The sequence below is a fragment of the Gallinula chloropus genome (assembly GCF_964237585.1).
Source record: "Gallinula chloropus genome assembly, chromosome: 1".
NCBI lineage: Eukaryota > Metazoa > Chordata > Aves > Gruiformes > Rallidae > Gallinula > Gallinula chloropus.
In genome coordinates this window covers 25,598,112-25,620,426 of record NC_140085.1, presented here as the reverse complement: position 1 = coordinate 25,620,426, position 22,315 = coordinate 25,598,112, and the positions used below count along the sequence as shown (strand labels likewise).

General features: G+C 39.8%; 1 protein-coding gene across 1 annotated transcript in view; it reads left to right on the top strand.

The window, feature by feature from the left end:
- Window positions 1–22,315, top strand: part of TRIM24 (tripartite motif containing 24) — a gene marked incomplete at its 5' end in the record, with an annotated part of 63,694 nt that overhangs the window by 19,938 nt on the left and 21,441 nt on the right. Inside the window, 7 exons of the mRNA XM_084279091.1 lie at window positions 1,639–1,757; window positions 10,678–10,825; window positions 13,112–13,244; window positions 14,553–14,669; window positions 15,763–15,877; window positions 16,538–16,684; window positions 20,148–20,265. Coding sequence (XP_084135217.1) covers window positions 1,639–1,757; window positions 10,678–10,825; window positions 13,112–13,244; window positions 14,553–14,669; window positions 15,763–15,877; window positions 16,538–16,684; window positions 20,148–20,265 — 897 coding nt within the window. The remainder of the gene's footprint in view (window positions 1–1,638; window positions 1,758–10,677; window positions 10,826–13,111; window positions 13,245–14,552; window positions 14,670–15,762; window positions 15,878–16,537; window positions 16,685–20,147; window positions 20,266–22,315) is intronic.

The following is a 22,315-nucleotide window of genomic DNA, read 5'->3' as shown; positions in this document are numbered from 1 at the left end:
GGGGGTATATTCCTCCCTGTCTTTGGTGGTCTTGCCTTTTTACAGTGTTGTCTCATTGCATAGTCAGTAAGTCCTTGACATAGGAACACCTTCCACGTGGTGGTGGGATTCGTGCCCATTTCTGTATTCAGAGGGTCCTTGAAAGTGCAAGAGGGTCTGAGCCCCTTCACACTTGGTCATTCAGTTGACTCTGGGTGCATGGCCACATTCTTCAAGACAAGGTGCCTTGAGATCAGCAAGATGTGTGCAGATGAGGAGTATCCATTCCTGACAGGTGAAATTCACTTTGTTGCGTGGTGATGAGGTTTTACAGTGATTGAGAAGAAAGACAGCAGGGGGAGGGGGGCACGGTTCTGATGGCAATTGTTAAGATGCATCTCTAGTCCCTTACACCACCTTGTGACTACATTGTTGACAGAAGAAGGGGGGAGAAAATGGAGAGTAGTCATGAAGCTAAAATGTTACAACAGTATCAACTCTAAGCAAGGCCAATGCCTAGCATTTCTTTTCTCAATACAATCAAATTGAGGAGGTAAAATCTCTCATACAGGTTTGACTGTGGATGATACAGATTGATTTACAGCCTGAATTTGCTTAACCCTATCATGTAACACAGTGGGTACAAATTACATACTAGTGACAATTAATCTTGGATTAATTGCTATTTGACAGAGCAGGAGTGTACCTGAGTGGACAATACCACTTTTGATTTTCGTCATTAGCAGTGTTCCCCTTTAATCATGGATGAAGTTCACACACCACCACACACATCCTCCCCCCAGCCCACTTATGCCTTATATTTTGTGTATCTTTGTATTATCTGGGCCCATTGAAGCCGAATGGGGACCCTTATGGCTTGTCTTTATCTTGCTTTTAGGCAGATGAATAGTGGTTTGATTGGGAATCAGAGCAGATTGGTTGCTGAAGGAATTCAAGGCTCAACCCAGGTTTTGGTTCTTTGAATTATGCAACGTGGCCCAGTTTAGTCTCAGTTTATAGGACATCTCCTGTAGTTTGAGCTAGCTACACAACTCCTCATGAGCTGTCCCTGCAGAGATGGGACCTCGAGGCAATCCAAGGTTGAGTCACTTTTACAACCCCCCATGGTGCATTAGGCATTAGCGAAACCTGTTTGTGAAACTGAGAGGAAGACAATCCTTACAACAACTTGCCTCATTAATTTTTAATTTATTACATTAGTTTCTTGTATGACACAGTTGGAAGTCAATCATGTCACACTGCTGGCGTCTATGTGTGCCTATGTAATACCCCTCAGTATTGAGAATTAATATTCTAGACTAATAATTGTTTACTTTAATCCATTGTATTACAACAATTTGTCAATAGGAGTACATTCCCTTTAGAGAAAATGAATTTTCCATAAGATTAAAACAAATTCTTTATAGGATTGAAACAAAAAGGTGCTTGACCTTGGTTGAAAGAATATGTCATCAGGGAATAACAGGTAAAGGTTACTTCAGTGATAAATGAGAATTAGCTTCTTTTTACTCTCATCTTATCGACAGGAAAGTATTAAAATATCCTTTCCAAGTATTTAGCCTTGCAAGCTGTCTTTGAAGTTGTTTGATATGTCTTGTGCAAGCGTAATCAGCTATATCTTTTTTTCCCCCCCTCCAGTTGGTGTTATCCGCTGTCCAATTTGTGGTCAGGAATTTGCAGAGCGACACATCATAGATAACTTTTTTGTGAAGGATACCACAGAGGTTCCCAGTAGCACAGTAGAGAAATCGAATCAGGTAAGTGCATTAGCATGTAATCAAGTTAACACCTTCTGGATGTGTATGCATATCCTTGGATTCTTGCTGTGTGGCCTTTTTGCTGTTCCTATGCAGAAAAAAGACTTCAAGTATTTAGTCATCACATGGGGTAGCTGCTCTAGAAAATCAGTTGAAAACAATGAAAATGCATGTGAAGAAGGTGGTTGTTTTATTATAAACTATGTTTATTTATTGATATAAAATTGCATCATGATAACAGAAGATGAAAATAAGGAGTGGGCATTAGAATGGGAATTTCTATACTTCAAGCAAGGCAATTGAAGCACTTGTTAAAGCAGAGACCTGAGCAGCACTGGGTCAAGAGATCTCAATGTAAAATGTCTCTCAGAAACAGATGAAAATCATCAACAGCATGAAGTTTAACCAGGGCAAGTGCTGATCCTGCACCTGGTAAGGGGCAACCCTGGCTGCACTTAAAGGCTGGGAGATCAGACGCTGGAGGCCAGCCATGCTGAAAGAGATTTGGGGGTCTTGGTCAACAGTAAGTTAAACATGAGTCAGCAATGTGCCCAGGCAGCTGGGAGGGCCAACCCTATCCTGGGGTGCATCAAGCTTGGCATTGCCAGCCAGAGCGGGTAGGTGATTGTCCTGCTCTACACAGAGTTTGTTGCGGCCTCACCTTGAGCACTGTGTACAGTTTTGGGTGCCATCGTACAAGAGGAACACAAAAATATTGGAGAGTGTCCAGAGGAGGGCAAGGAGGATGGTGAAGGGTCTGGAGGACCCTGGAAGTCTTACAAGGAGAGGCTGAAGTCTCTGGGTTTGTTCAGCCTGGAGAAGATGAGGCTGAGGGGAGACCTCATCACAGTCTATGGATTCCTGACCAGGGGGAGCAAAGGGGCAGGCACCGATCTCCTCTCTTTGGTGACCAGTGATAGAACCCAAGGGAACGGTATGAAGCTGAGACAGGGGAGGTTTAGGCTGGGTATTTTGGAAGAGGTTCTTCACTGAGAGTGTGATTGGGCACTGGAACAGTCTCTCCCCAGAAGCGGTCACAGCACCGAGACTGACTGAACTCAAGAAGCATCTGGACGATGCGCTCGGTCACGTGCTCTGACTTGTCTGGCCCTGTGTGGAGCCTGGAGTTGGACTCGATCTTTACTGGGTCCCTTCCAACGCAGGATATCCTGTGATTCTAGGAAAATCCCTAGTCATGTTTGTGATAGCAGCTCAAATACTATTAAAGGCATAAATGTTGTCATCATCTCTAAAGAAAGTGAATTCACTTAGGTCTTGTAAACCATTAAACTGTCTTCAGCTTATAAGGAATTTTGCAATTGCATTTCTGAGAAGTGATAAACCCTACCAGAAACTGAAACTTTGTTGGAAGTCTCAGGAAGCATGAGCAGTGTTTTCACACTACAGGACAGTTTGTAGTTTGCTTTTTTTTGTGTTTGGGTGGGAGGGGAAGGGGGATTTTGTTTGTTTTTTTTCCCTGGATGCTGCAGGAAATATCTGAACATTGGAGACTTGCATAAAGTCTCTGAATACTCTACCAGTCCGACTGAAAAAATTAAGTCCCTGTTGTGTTGAAAATTTGATCGTAACTTCTTTAGTGACTTTAAAATTAGGAAGAGAAGCAAGATGACAAATAACATTGTTATGCAAAAGCTGTCCTGAATCATAGAGTGTGTAAGGTTAGAAGGGACCTTTAGAGGTTATCTAGTCCAACCCCCTGCAGGGACATATTCACTAGATCAGGTCGTTCAGAGCCCCATCAAGCCCGACCTTGAGTATCTCCAGGGATGGGGCCTCCACCACCTCTCTGGGCAACCTGTGCCAGTGATCCACCACCTTCATATTGAAGAACTTTTTCCTAATATCCAACTTAAATCTCCCCTTTTCAAGTTTAAAACCATTACCCCTTGTCCTATTGCTACATGCCCTTGAGAACAGTTCTTCCCCAGTTTTCTTATAGACTCCTTTCAGGTACTGGAAGTCTGCTCTAAGGTCCCCCAGAGTCTTCTTTTCTCCAAGCTGAGCAAGCCCAACTCTCTCAGCCTGTCTTCACAGGAGAGGTCCTCCAGCCCTTTCATCATTTTTGTGTCCCTCCTCTGGACATGCTCCAACAGGTCCATGTCCTTCTTGTGTTGAGGGCTCCAAAGATGGACACAGTACTCCAATGAAGTGTCACCAGAGCAGAGTAAAGGGGCAGAATCACCTCTCTTTATCTGCTGACCACACTTCTTTTGATGCAGCCCAGGATGCCATTGGCCTTCTGGGCTGCAGATGCACATTGGTGCCTCTTGTCCAGCTTTTCATCCACAAGTACCCCCAAGTCCTTTTCCTCAGGGCTGCTTTCAAGCACATAATCTCCTAACCTGTATGGTTAACGGGGGTTGTCCTGACCCAGGTGCAGGACCCTGCACTTGGATTTGTTGAACCTTATGAGGTTCACATGGGCCCACTTCTTCAGTCTGTCAAGGTTCCTTTGGATGGCATCCTGTCCCTCTGGCACATTAACTTCACTCAGCTTGGTGTCATCAGCAAATTTGCTGAGGGTGCACTCAATCCCACTAATATCATTAATAAAGATATTAAACAGCACCAGTCCCAGCACAGACCCTTGAGGAACTCCACTTGTCACCATCTTCCATCGGGACTTGGAATCCTTGACCACCACCCTCAGGATGTGACCATCCAGCCCATTCCCTATCCCCTGAACAATCCACCCATCAAATCTTTATCTCTTTAACTTAGAGAGAATGATGATGTTGGGTACTGTGTCGAAGACCTTGCAGAAATCCAGATGGATGACATCTGTAGCTCTTACCTTATCCACTGTTGCAATCACTCCGTTGTAGAAAGCCACTAGATTGGTTAGGCAGGACTTGCCCTTGACCACCATACTGGCTGTCACAAATCACCTCCCTGTCCTCCATGTGCCTCAACATAACTTCTAGGAGGATCTGTTCCATGCTCTTCCCAGGCACAGAGGTGAGGCTGACAGGGTGGTAGTTCTCAGGGTGCTCCTTCCTACCCTTTATAAAAATGGATGTGATGTTTCCTCTAATGTTTGGGTTGTGTTGGTTTGGGGTATTTTTCATGATGGTGGTGGCTGTGCCGTAACCTCTGGTTAGTTAAAACAAGTCCTTCAAGGTGCTGCTTTGGGGAGTGGTGACAGACGTAGATTTATTTTTCCTGAGTTTAGTGACAGTCTCCTTCTTGTCTTTCCTGCCTCCTCTCCCCTTTCCCCTCCCTGCCCCCCACAATTTTTTTCTGCTTTCTGTGGAAGTTAAGTGGGGATTTAAGGCCTTTGAGATTTGGATAAGGAACTGCAAATTCAAGAAGAGTTTTTATGTTCTTGGGGTTGGTCCTAATCCTGTAAAATTGACTGTGTTTCAGTGGATCATTGGGAATCAAAACTTGGAGTATCCACCAGACTCCTTGATGTCAGGGTAAGACAGGCACTTCCTTGGAATTGAGGGAAATGTCTCTTATTTTTGTTTACCTCCCAATCTATCTGCTGGAGTAAGATAAAGAGAAATTCTACATATTTCAGCAGCTGGTTTGGAACCATCTGTTGTTGAGTGGTGTGAGCAGATTTCAGGGAGGTTCTTAAAAGCATTTGTGTTTCCTTACATTCCCATCTCAGACATCAGTCTTACTCTTCTGTTCCATATTTGTTTCTTTCTCTTTCTAACAAACCCACCAGGCTTGCAGTTCAGAAAGCATGTCTGTTCTTCAGTGAAGTCCCCTGGCTGAACTCAGCATGCCTTCTGCAGCAGTGGAAGGCAAACCAGCAGACTTTGCTAAAACAGCATACTACATTCATGTGCTTTTCTGCTGGTTTTTTTTTTTGCCTTTCCAACTGAGCTACATATCTTTTTAGATGCCCACTAAGTGAGCCTGTCCTTTACCTCTTAGAGTTGAATGTTGTGTAGTTCTTTTTGGTTTGGATGGATTTATTTTGGTATGATAATGAAGCTTTTTGGACGTTCCTTTGTACTTTGACATTGGAACCATAAAAAAAAAAAAAAAGCTCCACTGTTCTGTAAAGCTGTCTGTTGTGAAACAGCTAAGTTAATAACAGTTAAACAGATCAGTGTTCTGTTCGAGGGGGAATATGATGATACATCCTTCTAATTGATCTGTCTTGTTTTGCCTTTCATGGAGCAAAGAGAAAAGAAAGAAAAATCACCAGTAGCAAGATGGGCAACAGATCAGAGGAATTGAAATGGAAGAGAGACAGACTTCCAGAAAACACTGGATCAGAGATCATCCAAATGCTGTCAAAAACATTGGCTTTTTTGTAGAAAATTTCTATTGAAATGGTTAGTTTGGCTTTGGTAGTTTGGCAGCTTTAGCAGGGTGTTTATGGAATCAGAATTAGAGGCAGATCACGGGTTCTGTGCAAGTGATGTTGTGGCTTAGAACTGCTGGTCCATGTCTCTGATGGGCCTGCGTATGTGTGTTGTCAGGAAGGACAACAACAAGAGGAAATGGCATCAAGTTACACCAGGGGAGGTTTAGATTGGATATTAAAAAAAACTTCACAGTGAGGGTTGTTAGGCATTGGAATGGGATGCCCAGGGAAGTGTTGGAGCCTCCATCCTTGGAGGTATTTACAGGACAGGTTAGACGTGGTTTAGTGGTGGTCTTGGGAGGTAAGGTTAATAGTTGGACTTGATGATCTGAAAGGTCCCTTTTCAACCGAGACAAGTCTACAATTCTATGATTATGGTTTATTGAAAGACTTTGCAAAATTATTGGGTGATTAAGAGAAGGTTGAAAATAAAATTTAATTATTCTTGATTTGTAAGAGTGAGTGGAAATGAACTTCTAGCCCAAGGGGTGTTATTGAAGCAAATGCTAAATTTGAATAATACTAAGGTATGTAAGTGAGAGAAATTTAGGAACTTAACAGAAGAAAATTGTTTCATGCTGTGCAAAGCCATGAAAGTAAAAATGAGAAGTGTGATAGTGATGCAGAGGAGAAGATCATATTGGTAACGTTGGCGTTGCTGCAGTGTATTGAACCTGTAGTGCATTTTAGTCTAGGTCACAATTTTCATAGATTCTGTCTCCAAAAGAGAACATCTGTAGAAATACTTTTTCATAGTGAAGATGCTCTCTGTATCTTTGCCAGTTACTGACTGGAGAGTTTTAAATGTTGCATTAAGAATGAAGAACAGTTGGGCTTCATGCAAGATACTGGGAATGTAGTAACAAAACAGGGTATAGGTTAAGATCTGGCACTAGATGTGGACACCGAGACAGCCAAGTCTGACTGTCATAATTAATGAGGACAATTTAGAACAAAAAGTTTAACTTTGTATGGTGCCAGGTTAGCTACCTTGCACTCTTCCAAAGAAGAATTAGTATGCTAAATAGCTTATCAAAGCTGTAGCCATGGCCAAAACATCTTTGAAAGTCACAGGTTTAGGGCAGTGGGTAATAGACTAAAAAAGAGTCACAATATGGTTTTGTTGTGTTTTGAAGAAGCAGCTGTTGATGGGAGATCAAGGAAAGGAGGTTATGTTGGTCAGTGTTCATGCGTTTTGAGATACCGGCCTGTAGTTTACACCTACAGGTAGGTGAGAGTGTCCCAAAAGATTAGCCCGTGTCAAGAGCTAGTTCTGTTGTTGTTAGTGCTGATAGTTTTCAGCTTCAGTGGTGGAAAACGTTGCATCTAATTTCCACTGGTTAAGTCTGGAACATTAGTTCAGTAAATATTCCTCTGGACTACCTTGCTCTCTTCCTTTGAAACTCAGAACCCTTTGCTTGCTTATTTAAACTCTTTAATAATACTCAAAGTATATTTAATTGGAAGACTGATTAATTACTACAGTAGCTGAGAAGACAGCTCTATTACCTCAACTCTTGCATGTAAATCTGTAATATTGGCATGTAAATTCTAAATATATAAGCTTTTAGAACAGAAAAAATAGTGCTTACCTGCAACATGCTGAGTAATTTCAACTTATTAAATTTGGATGAGGGATGAATGAGTACTTCCCAGGGTTATAAATACTATAACTAGTAACTGAATTAAATATAATTACAAGGAAAACACAATTAAAAATAAATATCTGTCTAACCAGAATTAAGGCTTGCAGGTTAATTAGGAGGAGTTTTCTTTGAAATCACTGAAGCAGTGCTTGTCTGAGTCACAAAAATATGAGTGAAATAAGTTTTTGGTTTTGTAAGAGTATAGCAGATATTTGCAGTAATTGTACCTCTATGTACTCAAGCTGTATGACTTACTCTAATAACTAGGAGCTGCAGCAAAATCTAAGCTATGTCTGAAAATGCCTATTTCAGATAAGAAGTGGGCTAGAATCTGGTTTCTACTGAGAAGGCATAGCTATTTTGACAACATGAGTTATGATGTCTATGAAAAATTTTAAAAATCTCTCTTCCACTTGGTGGCTTTGGGACTACATAGGAGTTTTAGTTCATTTGGCAACATCTGATTGGTTATTGTTTACTGAACCATAATCTTCATCTTATTCCAACTATAGCAGGTCAAATCAGTTGAAAAATAACCAAACTAAAGTATATTGGAAAAAAAAGAAAATAGATAAAGATCCTGGAATGTAAGAGGAATAAGTAATTTCAGAAATCTTTCTAACTTACTGAAATACCCTGGTACTTTGCAAGTTTATCTGCTAAAGTTTGCTAAAGGTGACCTGGAAAGGCTCTTGTGTTGTGTCATGTCATGTCCAGTCATCTGCACCCCGCCCCTCCCCTTTTAAATTGGGTTCCTGCCTTTTTCTACCTCTGCCCCCTTTGTTTTGCTTTTTTGACTTAAAGAGAATGCCTGAAAACCTCCTGTTCTTGTTATTTCATTTGCTTATTTTATTTTAACTGTTGGGTTTTGTACACTAGAGAACCTAAGCATCCAATCGCTTATTCTCCCCTCTAACTTGCACAACCACCTCTGGGGATCTGGGGGCATGGCACAATCGTAGCGCTCTGCCAACAAGACTGATTTTAAAACTTCATTCTTGTCCATCAGTAGTTTACTGCCCAGTCAGCAGTGCTGATGTAACTGATCCTTGGGCTATAATGATGTAATCAATCCAATTTCACACCACAGTCTTGCAGAGGGTTGTGTTGGCATGTCTGAGGCAGTGAAGGAAAAAGGGAAATTTCTTTCATGGGAATTTCTGCCAGAGAAAATTTAACGTGGAAGTAGTGCCTCAGTGATATTTGCTTATTCTAAATTTTTCTTCCAAGAAGTTGTGCTGAGTCCTTGAGAATACTTTTTCTTTCTTTTCCCAAGATGTCATTGAAATTAAGGGTTAAGAGCAGGTAAAATTTTTCAATTTCCTTATTAAATTTCACTTCCTTTAGTTGCTTTACTTCAATTTTCTTGACTATTTTTATAGTGTCTCGACTTTGATATTTCTCCCTAGTCAACTAGTCTGCATAGGACTAGAATTTTTCCTTTTAAGAGGTGGAAGAAAAAAAACCAAAACAAGCAGAAGATTTTTTTTAAAAAAAGAGTATTTTTAAAAATAAAAATTTCAGGCCTCTTTTTGGTAAAGAAATAGAAAAAAGGGCACACAAGCCCATTTTCTTCTCCTTTGCAGGTCCTTTAATGAGAAGGAACTGCTTCAAACTCCAAGTGACAAGAGGGGTCAAAACCCTTGTGTTGTAACTTCATTTCTTTTTGCTTTGAGAAGCAACATGGTCCAGAAGGATGAGCACAGCTCTAGGAATCAGGACCTCCTATGTTCAAATTCCCGTTCTGTCACTAACTTGCTATGTGGTGTAAGGCAAGTTTTGTGCTAATTTTCATCTTTTTTTTCTTGAAGGGGAAACTGGGACATAGTTCTACATAAATATTATTTATCTGCATACGAAGTAAATATTGGCTTCCTGTTTAACTTAATCTATATTTATCATGTGCAGGTGCAGAAGTTGGATTAAAAAAAAATTATATTAAATCAAACTAAACTAAAATCTAAAATTTTCTCCTTGTGGCTGGGTAGCAGAATTCTGTCACTGTGATCTCTAGGATATAGCAATACTCTGGCATCTTGAGGCTTTTGTTTGCAGCAGTGCGAAACGTTGGTAGAAATGGATGGTAGTTCTCTCAGGTATCTGCATAACTACATTCACTATTTTTACCACAAAACATCCATCGAAGGTATGACTAGAGGCATTGTAAAGGAAGAGTTAAAAACGAAATAACGTTGTGAACATGTGAATGTTTTGATGTTTTCCATCATACATAATTTTCAACCTGTTGTTCAAATTGTGGATCCATAGGAATTTTTTCTTGGTTGTGTATTGACTCTGTGCAGAGAAATTTTGGTCTGCTGTCAGGTTTGTTTTCTTTAATAGTTTTTTTTTCCCTAGAGCGTCCCAGGGATTAACAAGCCATAGGTTGAATATTATGCATGGGTTGTAAAACTGTTCTAGGATAGCTTTACTGGTAAACTTCACTGGAACGTTATCTTTAAGTGGTGATGGAGGTATTTTTGAGAACTGTTTTGTTTAATACTGTGTGTACTTCCTGAGACTAAGCAGGTGAAGAGAAACTCAAAGCTTCTGTGGGAACTGGGGCTTCTAAATTCAGAGCTGTGCTGATCATGTTCTTTGGTAAATATCTCGCAAGAGCATATTGTATATAGTAAACATTACCCGGCTTCTAAGTGTGCGATGTCGGGCAGAAAGTAATGGTTTGACTTTTATCATGTCAGGTAAAGGTTTTAGGGTAACACTGACAAAATGACCACTTTCTTTGACAAGTCACATTCAATTACTTTAATGCAGTTATTTATAGTGTTCCAGTACCTCAGGCAGTTTTCCGTTCTCATTTCACTGTTTTCAGAAAACTGTAAAAGTGCTCTGGTGATAGATGAACAAGAGGCTCTGTGTATACTACATATTTATTTTAACAGCTATCTTTTCTTCCTCACATCAGGTCTGCACAAGCTGTGAAGACAATGCAGAAGCGCATGGGTTTTGTGTGGAGTGTGTAGAATGGTTGTGCAAGACCTGTATCAGAGCTCACCAGAGGGTTAAATTCACAAAAGATCATACTGTAAGACAGAAAGAGGAAGTATCTCCAGGTAACACACTTGATTTCACAGAAAATATCTGTTTGCTCTGGGGAACTGTATGATACCATCACATTTCTTTTTAAAGACATAGATTTCAAAAATTGTATTCCTTAATCCTAGCAAATATTAAAGGACAGATTGATTATGATGAAACCCTTTGGTGCATGTAAATTAGTGGAACCGTGTTAGCTTTCTGTTGGTAATAGAGACATTCTAATAATTTCCTGCCTCCCAGTCACTTATTTCAATTTCATTGCTGAAGCCTGCAACCATTTGAAGCAAGTCAGATGTTTCTTTGGCCGCTTCCCATCTAAATGGATCTCTTCAATGATCCAGCTAACAAGAGAAAACTTTATTTCAGTCATTAGATGCATTAAAATGTAGCTGCTGAAAAGGGAGACTTTGTCATGGCTTTTCTGTCAGGTTTTCTGTCAGATATGTTGCACAATGGTAAGAAACCCTACTCACCGGTATTTCATATTTTTTATACAGTGTTTTAAACCAATAAATCTACCGAGAATTTATCTTTTACTTGGAATGGTTGCAAAGTATTGTCTACACTTTAGAGATCAGCTGCATAAAATACTACTTTATGCATGTAGCTCCTCTAGTTTTTCAAGAGGCCTACCAAATGGTTTATATGAATTTTCTTGTTGTACACTTTAGCAAAAGGCACATTAATTGGTTATATTTTTTCAGCACTCTGATAATAAAGCATGCTTGGTTCGCAATAAAGCCTGCTAGAATTTATGTTTTACTTAACCTTTTCAAACTTAAAATATACTTTTTCCTTAGAAATTAAAGGGAATTACGTTATGAACTGGATGTTTTTCCTTGGTAGTATCTATGGGAATTCAGGTTGGAAGGGTCCTCAGGAGATCATCTAGTCCAGCCTCCTGCTTAAAGCACTCATATGAGATTAGATCAAGTTGCTCAGGGCTTTGTCCTTTTGGACCTTGAGGACCAGTAAGGATGGATGTGGTGTACAGTACAGCCTCTCTGAGAAATCTTGACTATTCTCATTGTAAAATAGGTTGTACTTCTATTCATTGGCAACCTATTTTGTTTCAGTTTATGCCCAGTGTCTCTTGTCTTCTAGTGACATTGTAGAACAATTATAAAATAGGATACTGACAAACTGATTCTAGTAAGTCCATTGGACTTGTATGACTTATCTTGCAATAACTTATTTTATATAAAGCATTGAATATTATTTTAAACATATGTAATATAATTTATATTTATTTTCATTCCATCATATCTAGTCCTATGAATTTTATATATAATGTGGCTTTCACCTTTGTAATCTTTATTGTTCAAAGGGTAGCCTCCAGTATGGTACTTTGGAGATACACACTACAGTCTGTATCTCACTTTGAGATGTAGTTGATCAAAAGCGAGTACTGAGTGTGCTTTCAGGAGAAGACAAAAGAAGTAGGTAAAGGTGTCTGACCATTACGCTGCTCGTGACTTGGCGGTAAGAATGCTCTCTGTATATTCAGGCCTCCTCTGAGTCTGATGGTCAGCTTCAAAGAACTTTGACTGAGGGTTGCAAGTCTGAAAATAAGTTCTCCCAAGTTTCATGGGTATGGAAAAGAGACCTCGATTTTCAGGGAAGGACAGGTTGCAGTGTGAAGCCAGCTTTCATTACAGGCCATACAATCCTCATGAGCTCAGTGACCAGCCTAACTCATAAGAAATTAGGCTTCCTCGGTTAAATTATTTAAAGAACAGATTTCATTTCTATCGTCTGGTGGTGTTTCCTATGCCCTCTTGTATTTGTTTGCTAGAAACTGAAGCAAGACCTCTCACCCATTTAGCATGTGGTCCTGAAGGGATATTAGTAACTTCTGGTTATTAGATTCCATGTGTTTTACACTTTTGAATGCTCGTGACTTGATTTCCTCAAACCCCCTTTCACCCGTTTGAGAAAGAAGATAGAGCAACAAATTAAGTCAGCAATCTTCTCATTTCTGTTTAAGAAAGGAACTTGCTGGTTGTGCAATGTCTTTTGCAATTGCAACAGTACTGGCTAGTCCTTTTGCAAATAGCTGTGTGGGACCATAATAAATAATGGTAAGTTAGACTCTAGATGTTTTCCATGAGAGGGTGTTTGCTCCGTGCTTGACTAAGAGTGAGACGTTGCAGTTTGAGCTAACGGCTGTTACGTTCTTGATTAGATGGCCTGATAGACCCTTCTAGTATCTAGGTAAGGATCATGGTGAGGAAAAACAGGAAAATTCAAATCTTTGGTAATTTCAGGAGACTGGACTGATGTTTTCTGTTATTCAACAGAGGCAGTTGGTGTGACCAGTCAGCGACCTGTGTTTTGCCCGTACCACAAAAAGGAGCAGTTGAAGTTATATTGTGAAACCTGTGACAAGTTGACGTGCCGAGACTGTCAGCTACTAGAACACAAAGAGCACAGGTATCTAAACAAAGTGTTGTTTTTATGCAATTCATTTATAGGAAGATAGCTTGAAGTTGATTGTAGCTCTAGCTCTACACAGTACAGTCAGGTGGAAAGAGTGCTAAATAATTTCTTCTTGTTTGGAAATGAGCCCCACAAATGAATGGATTGTATCCAAAAGCATGTGGCTGACAAGTGTGTATGATGGTTTAGAACAAAACCAAATTCTTCCAGTTCTTTAATCTGGTGACTTAAGTATAAGACCTTTCTTTACTGTAAAGTTGTTTGGATGGAATTTGATGCTCTGCAGCTCTTCTGAGAGTCCTTAGAAAGCACAGGGGCTGCATTATGCAACTGCATACTTATGTGTAATTTCTCCATTTGCCCTTCAACAAGATGGTTATATAACGAGACATTGCCAAACAATTTCAGAATGGAGCAAATGGGCTTTTTTTTTTTTTTTCTGTGAAGAACTCTGTAACAGGAAGAGTAAACCTAAAGTTTGGCTATACTGTGCTTTGAAAACACTGTTCATAACACTCAGATTTTTGGGTTGCTGTTCTCTGATCATCTCTTACTGGACACAGAGGCTCAAAACCAAGATTGTATATAACTTCTGAGCACAAGACAATAACCTTGATGGCTAATGCACACAGGTAGTGGTCTGGGACAGATATACTCTTAGATTAAGTATTAATATGCCGCTATATCTGATGCAACCACTCAAAGAACTTGCTTGCTTGACTGGGTGAACATCAGTAGGCACTGAAGTGTTGGACACTGTTGCTGCTTGGAACAGCTGAACCTTGTTCTTGCAGAGCTGCAGTCTCATTCTTCATTTCTCCTTCTCTTAGGATTTATATCCCTTTCAGAATCTGCCACCTCTTTTTCCCCTCAAATTGTTGATAATTTCAGTTCCTTGATTTAAAATGTTGCCAACTTTTTCTGACTCAGCAGTCTTTCTTTGTTCTGTTTCTATATCCTTATCCTGCATGCAGTAATAACTTACATGCACTTTCACTTAAAGTGATGACTACAGCACATTAATTTTTCTTACACTAGAATTGGGCTATGATCATGCTGTATCCCTTCATATTGATGAAAATCATAATTCTCAAAACATAAAAATCACAGGAAATACACTATAAATTCACATGTACAATAAATAGATCAGCATTTGCTGACATCCACTTCCATGATGACAGCTAAATTCTAGACTTGATCAGCATATTTTTTCAATTAAAGAAGTCTTTTGTTAGATAACTCTGCTTTTTCACAAGTATATCACGCCTTTTGCATGTAAATTTAAACTGTGATTTGCTACAGGTACCAGTTTATAGAAGAAGCTTTTCAGAACCAGAAAGTGATCATCGAGACGCTAATCACCAAATTGATGGAGAAGACGAAGTACATAAAATATACAGGGAAGCAGATCCAAAACAGGTGTGTGTCAGGTATCGAGGTTAAAGCTGACGCAGAGGGCAACTTTATACCACTGTAATTTCTTGAAATGTTTAGATCAGTGCATTTTGTATCACTCTTCTTTTATCCTTCCAGAAAGAGAAATTCTAAAATCTCCAGTTTCTTAAGTGACTGCTGCTGGTTTAATGTGCTTGGTTGTGTTGGGTAACTTCTGCTCAGCCTGTGGACTTAATGGGCAGCAACAGCTTGGGTGCAGCAAAACAACTTGAGCAATAAAGGCTGTAGAAGGCAGTCTTATATTCTTCCCCACCATCAGCACGCTTATTTTCTCAATGTAGATCCCTCTTAGAAAGTGAAAGGTTATGACTCATGTTTTCATAATGTTTGTGACACATATCTGAAGATTTATGTAATACTTTCATGCTTGGGGCTGTTCTCACTCGATGCTGCCAGCCTGGGAGAAAAAGAAGTCAACATGCGTGCTGCACCAGGCCTGTGTAACTGCTCCTTCTTTGCCTGTCTTTGAGGTTAGTGGGGATTTGAAAAAAAAAAAAAAACCCAAACAACCCACCAGATGCCCTTCTCTTGCTGCATTTGAGCAGTTACTCTCCTTGCATCTGAGCAGAAGTGATTTTCACGCTATAAGATTATTCTTTGCTGTTACAAGTTTGAGCACTATCGTTGAAAGAGCAAAATAAGAAAGTCTGTTTCTTGCTTCTTGTTTTGCAGTGCTATTCTACCTTAGACAGAAATTAGGCCTAAACAGTTTTGATTGCCATGGACTGTTGCAGAAATGTGCCGGACAACTAAAAATCAAGAATTTCAATTACCATGAGCATTTATTTTTGTCAGTGGTAGATGTCAGTAATTTTAGAGAATTTGGGCATTAGAATTTTCCACCAGTTCATTAATTTTATCACAGGGCACTGGTACTTGCTCTTTCTTGCTCTTCCAGCCATTTTCCTGACTATAAGTGTCTGATGGTATAGGTGTTAATTGGTGCATGTGACAAAAAAATATCATTGTCTCAGCAACAGAGGGGGGTTTCTTACTACTCTTTGGAGGTCAGGTTTGTGAACTAAAGAACATTATTCTCTATACTGTCTACTTACAGAATTCTTGAAGTGAATCAGAATCAAAAACAAGTGGAACAGGATATTAAAGTTGCCATATTTACACTGATGATAGAAGTAAATAAAAAGGGAAAAGCTCTGCTGCATCAGTTGGAGGTAATTTCATTTCTATCATAAGAAACCAAAATGTCAGTGCTAATAATATTTTTTAATGCATTTACCATTAAAATAAAATCCATTTCTAGCATTGCCACCTATGCATGTCCTATTGCAGTTCTGAAGTGGAGAGACATCCTGTGCAATCCATTTAAGCAAGTGGGATTTTGGGGGAGGAGGGATTGGTTGGGGGGCAGTGTGTGGGATTGTTGTTGTCCCTTCCCTGCTTTGTGAATCAGGGCTGTCTCTGAGCCCAGTTTCTTTCTTCATGAAAATTTCTGTCTCTATTTTGCAAGTTGTAATTATGTGCCATGCATGAGAAGTCTTTACATTAGAATTTTTCATAAATTCAGCAATCCAATAGCAAATCAAAGAGGAGATTGACTAGAATGGGATATCTGGAAAAATACTACCTCCAATTGTGTTTTAAAAAACACATATAGAGAAGCTTATGTATGGCAATGTGCCACAAGAGAAAATGGTAATCTGCACAGAAAGTCCTGATACTTTGAATAAAATTATACTGACTTTTCTGCTTGGTAGCTGCAGTCGGGAGGCAGGGGTGCTTTTTAGAAGAGCAAAGTGAAACCACTTGATCATTGTGAGTACGAAAGCTGACGCCTGCTAACTGTAAACACAACTGGCACTTTCCGCTTGCAGACTCTGGCGAAAGAGCATCGGATGAAACTTCTACAGCAACAACAGGAAGTGGCAGGTCTCTCTAAACAGCTGGAACATGTCATGAATTTTTCCAAATGGGCAGTTTCCAGTGGGAGCAGCACAGCACTGCTGTACAGCAAACGCTTGGTAAGGTTTAGAAGGTAGCTCGCTCCATTTGCTTGGAGACTATAGTTAAGGCAGATATGCAGGCACATGCTTGTCAGTAACACTAGGCAATTAGCCTTTTACATGACTTTCTACTAATTGGGATATCTTTATATGATTTTTCATGGGTTTCTCTCAAACAGAAATGCAGAATGTTTCTAGTAATTTAGCGCTCTCGTCACAATTGCCTCCTGTTACACTGCCATAGAATTATTACAGATCTGCAGAAGTGGGGACAACTCCTTTTCTCTGGAGTGAAAACCACGAAGCCACTGGGAAAAAATTTTTGTCCTACATCATCATTGAAGTTCTTTTCAGTACTTGTTATGGCTTCTGAGTTCAGAGAAGAATGGTATTTATGTGTTGTAGAGTCTGATATCCAGCTTTTTAACATAAAGATTAATGTATTGTTTTGTCAGACTCATCTTCCACTAAAAGTCTTCAAAAATTGATCAAAACGGAGAGGCTTTTGCTTATCCATGCAAACAGTTATGCAGATAAATATTTCAATTCTGTGACACTTAGTGATCTGCATGCATGTGGCCTCACTAAGCTGACGGCTCATAATGAACAGAAGCCCTAAAGGACTTGAAAAAAAAAAACCCCACAAACCAAAATGCTGACCAGGATTTGTCCAGACATTACTAGATTGTACTAGCCTGCTGACAGAAATCTGTGCCTATGTTGAGGAAAGATACTAGATCCTTTTATTCCAGTGCCTATAACTGGATCACAAAGGGTTTTTTCTAATTTCTAATTGCTTAGTTAAGAACCTACTGGGGGAGTTTTGTGGGGTTTTTTTTTTTCTTTGTTTGCTTGCTTTTCAGGTGTTTTTTGGCAGGGTTTTTTTGTGTTTTTTTTTTTTAATCCATTAAATTGTTGCAGGCAGATATAGGAATATTACTTGATTTTATCAACTTTAGTTAAATTCATTTGGCTTGCCTTGTACTGCCTCAGCAAGTGATATTTTTTAATTTAATAGAGAAAAAGGGCACCAAACTAAGTCATGTTTGTAATTGTTTAGTGTGGTCACAAAGACTTCTGCTATGTAAGAAAACAAGTTACATTATAGGTGTCTTAATCTTACAAACGTCATGCAGTTGAAGAAGACTGTCTAGCCCATAAAGCCTCAGCAAATGAGAAATGCTTTTCAGAACAACAGATGAGCTTTCAGCTCCTGGGTTTTCTTTTTTGCTCAAAGTTGGTATTATTTTGGAGTTGAGTAGCCACCCTGTCTGTGGGCATGTGGAAAATCTGTTCCTGAGCAGTGGTGCACAGAGAAGCATGCAAGACTTCTCTTCTGGCATATCCACCCACTCAAAACTAGGAGGGAGGGATGCCCAGCAGACTTACGCCCAGAGTTACAGCTGGGAAGAAATGTCTGTACCTCAAGGAAACCGCACACTAAACAGTTTGTAAGAATACACAGGTTTCCTGGCCTAGTCTTCTGGCACAAAGAAAACACTGGTAGCAACCCCTGTTTCTGACAGGAAGTGTCTAGTCATGAGTTTTATCTGCAATATATGTGTGTGCACAACAGGACAAATTGAGACTGCATCTGGAATAGGGTCCAGTTCTGGGCCTCTCAGTGCAAGAAGGACAGGGGAGTACTTGAAAAAAGAGAGTCCAGCGCAGGGCCGCTAAGATGATTAAGGGAGGGGATCATCTTCCTTTTGAGGACAGGCTCAGGGAGCCAGGTCCCTTCAACCTGGAGGAGGCTGTGGGGTGACCTCATTAATGTCTATAAATTTGTCAAGGGTGAGTGTCAGTAGGGCAGAACTGGGCTCTTCTCAGTGGTGTCCAATGACTGGACAAGGGGCAGTGGGTGTGAACTGGACCGTAGGAGGTTCCATGTGACCATAAGAAAAAACTCTTTCACTGTGAGGGTGACGGAGCACTGGAACAGACTGCCCAGAGAGGTTGTGGAGTCTCCTTCTCTGGAGACACTGAAGAATCTGCTTGGACATGTTCCTTTGTGACCTAATCTAGATGATCCTGCTTTAGCAGGAAGGTTGGACTAGATGAGCTTTTAAGGTTCCTTCCAACCCCTGCCATTCTGTGATTCTGTAATTAACGAACCAACCACTATTAAAAGATTCAAATTTCTATACTGTGGTGGACTTGATCCTGGTTATGAACAAAGAAATCCTAGGAAATCTGTATTTGAGATAGTACTGCACTTCAAGTTTTCCATAGTCACAGAATCACAGAATAACAAGGTTGTAAGAGACCTTTGAAGATCATCGAGTCCAACTATTCCCATCCTATGCTAAACCATATCCCTAAGTACCTCATCTACCCTTTTTTTGAACACATCCAGGGAAGGTGACTCAACCACCTCAACCAGCCTGTTCCAGGCCCTGGCAACTCTTTCAGTAAAAAATTTTTTTCTAATATCCAGTCTAAACCTCCCCTGGCACAGCTTCATGCCATTTCCCCTTGTTCTATCTCCTGTCACCTGGCTGAAGAGACCATCGCCCACCTCTCTACAACCTTCCTTCAGGTAGTTGTAGTCATTAAGAAAGCTTGAGACTTATCAAATGTTTTTGTGTCTGGTCTAAAACTGACCTGCCAAAAATTGAAAGAAAACACTTATAAAATGGAAGCTCTTATAAAATTCTGAAGGAAAGATAATTAGTATCATTTTAAACAGGTATGATTTTGCCAAGTATGTCTCTTGAACTTTTCCTGGAAATAATTAATTATTCAAGAAAAATAAGTTTTGAGTTTGTAAGCTTTTTTGTATCTGTGCTTAGTGTGTTACTCTAAAATTAGCGCAAGTGTTAGAGCTAGTGAAACAACTGCAAGAAAATATTTTCTTTCTAGGAACTACATAAATTTGGTAAGAGTATTCTGCTTGTGTAACGTAGTCGAAGTCCAGTCCTTTGGAACCAAGGACTTGGAAGAGTCTATAGATATCTGTGACTCTGAGAGTTTTCAAAACAAAAAGTTTGTAAATTCTGTTCTTTGACTCTCTGAAGGAAACTTAAATTTATTAGAAAGGAAAATTCCCTGAGATGATAGTTGTTGACAAAAGGATGGGGCACTTTTCTTTGAAAGAAAAATGAATGAGCTAACACAGTATTTTTGAGGCAAAAATGGTTATGTGAACCTGTACTTCACTTGTAGGTAGTTCAAGTCATTGAATGTAATGACCAAGTTTGTGGAAGGATATATTTTTCTACAGGGGAGAAATAGTCATTTTCTTTACACTGTTGCTGATTGCTTTTTTGGATTACTTTCAAATTCCCTTTAGGAATAAGGGCAAGATGTTATGAATACCTCTTTTATATGTAGCTTGGACAAATTTTTCTTTCACCTCAATTCTCTAGGGGCTTCTTCAGGTTTGGTTTGGTTGGTTTGGTTTGTGTCTTTAAGACTTCATGGTGCTTGGATACATGGCTCTGGCTCCAGTGAAAAATGTCTCGTTTTTTTCCTGTTCTAGATTACATACCGACTACGGTATCTTCTCCGAGCGAGGTGTGATGCTTCACCAGTGACTAACAATACCATCCAGTTTCACTGTGATCCTAGCTTCTGGGCTCAAAATATTTTCAATCTAGGTATGAAAGTTTTGTTAGTCCTTTGGCTAACATTTTGAAAGCAGCTTTCTTTTTGTGAAGATAAATATCCTATACACTATTCATTTCTTGGTTTACTTGGTTGGGTTTATTTTCTTAACTGTACAAGTCCTTTAGAGTGCTTTGGATGGGAAAATGTATTTTTTACAAATACTTGTGATAAAGTATTAACAAATTTACCCAGCTTGAATGGTATCTGTGAGGGTGGAAATAGCACCTTCCAGCTTCCTGGACAATACATATGCCTTCTGGCTTCTGAAGCAAGGAACACATTCTAGAACCCTGCTTCACATCCTCAGAAAGGAATCCAGAAGTCAGCTTCATTCTGCATCTTCCAGCTCCTTCTGCTACTTCAATCCCATCTTGCCATAGCAGCAGCATAGTATGTTCAAGAGCCCCCATTTGCTCCCTTATTATGCTGAATGATACACCTCAGAGAACTGAGATGAAGGGGAGAATGCCAAAGAACATGAGAACAGAGAACCACCACCTACTTTTTGAGTTGTCTGGCTTTTAGCCTATCTTTCCAGAATTTGTGGGGTGAATTTAAGTGAAAGCAGATTTTTTAACAGAGTTGCAGATCTTCGCAATCTGGCGAAGTCTCCAAACTGGTCTTCACATTTTTTCTTAGAGCTACAAGCTACTAGGGTTTTATGTTACTGATGAATCCCAGAACCTGGAAGCTTTTCAGGTAACCTGCTTGTGTAATTGCCCAAATGCTTGGGTTTAATGGGGATAAGCTTCCTAGGAATTCATCAGCGTAGGAGCAGGAATTGAAGCTTAGAGGTCTTTTTAGGATGCTGCCTTCCACTCTTGATGGGTGTTTTGGGTTTTCTGTTATTCTGCAGAATGCCTTATGAGATACCTGTGGGATCTTTTCTGCTTTAAATCAGACAGTGTAGCCAGGTCTATGGATGTAGAGAGAAGTGCAAATGTACATTTCTCTACAGAGGCAGAGAAGGAAAGCGCTCTAAGGTGAACAAGCTCCTTTCCCCACACACAGAGTCGTTGGATGGTAGCAGGAAAATTCTCCAACTGCCTTCTTTGTAAATACTGTTTTGGGGGAAAGGAATCAAAAGTGAATCCCTTGCTTCCAGGCATGAACTATCAAACTCTGTGGTGATAACTGTGAACTGCTGCTAAAATGAAAAGATGCTTGTCAAGAGGGAGCTTTTTCTTGTGTTTGTTTGTAGGGCTGTTTTGGTTTTGGGTTGTTTTGTTTTTTTTTTTTTTTTTGCTGGGTTTGGGTTTTTCATTGTTTATTTAATGAGCTGTTGACATACGTTCCCTTAAATTCTGAAAAGTGCTGCGATAGAAGTGGCAGCTGTATAGGTCATCATAGGAGTTCCTGTAACAGTTTATCTACTTAAATAATGGGTAGAACAAGACCACGTTTATCTGATTTCAGAAATCACAACCTTTATGCTGTTAAGTTTATGATCGGACATATTCAATTTCTGTAGATAAACCAGATTTAAGAACCACTGAAGGAAAAATAAAGTCTGAGTAAAGGAAGACAGTACTTTGGGAAGGGTTTGAATTGTAGTTAGGCTGCATGTTGCTGATACTGTTGTGATAACATCTGTACACTGATAGGATAGCTGTCATGGATTTCAGAATGTACTTAGGAAAATAAAGTGTTTTAATTCCACAAATTGTAGGATAACCCATGATTTTCTAGAATAATGGAAGGGACTCATTCTCTGTAGTGCCTTTGGGTAAGTAGCTTTATGCCACAGATGTTAGGCCTGGCCTGTAAAGACTCAAAGATGTAATTAGACTTGGAGCTAATGGAAGAGGAGTGTGGTATCGGTTTGACAGTTGATTGTAGTACAGTCAATACCATTGTCAAGGTAATTCCTAGAATCATATCTGAAATGTGTACAGCACCAAAATTACCAAGTGTCAGTATGAAAATAGAATTGTACCTAAGTTTAATGGAGTACCCATCTCATGAGGTGAACTCTCCTTGGAAGCTGCCCAAAGTCTCTGGGAGAGAAGGAAGTATGAGGTGCCTATCTCCCACTTGGTT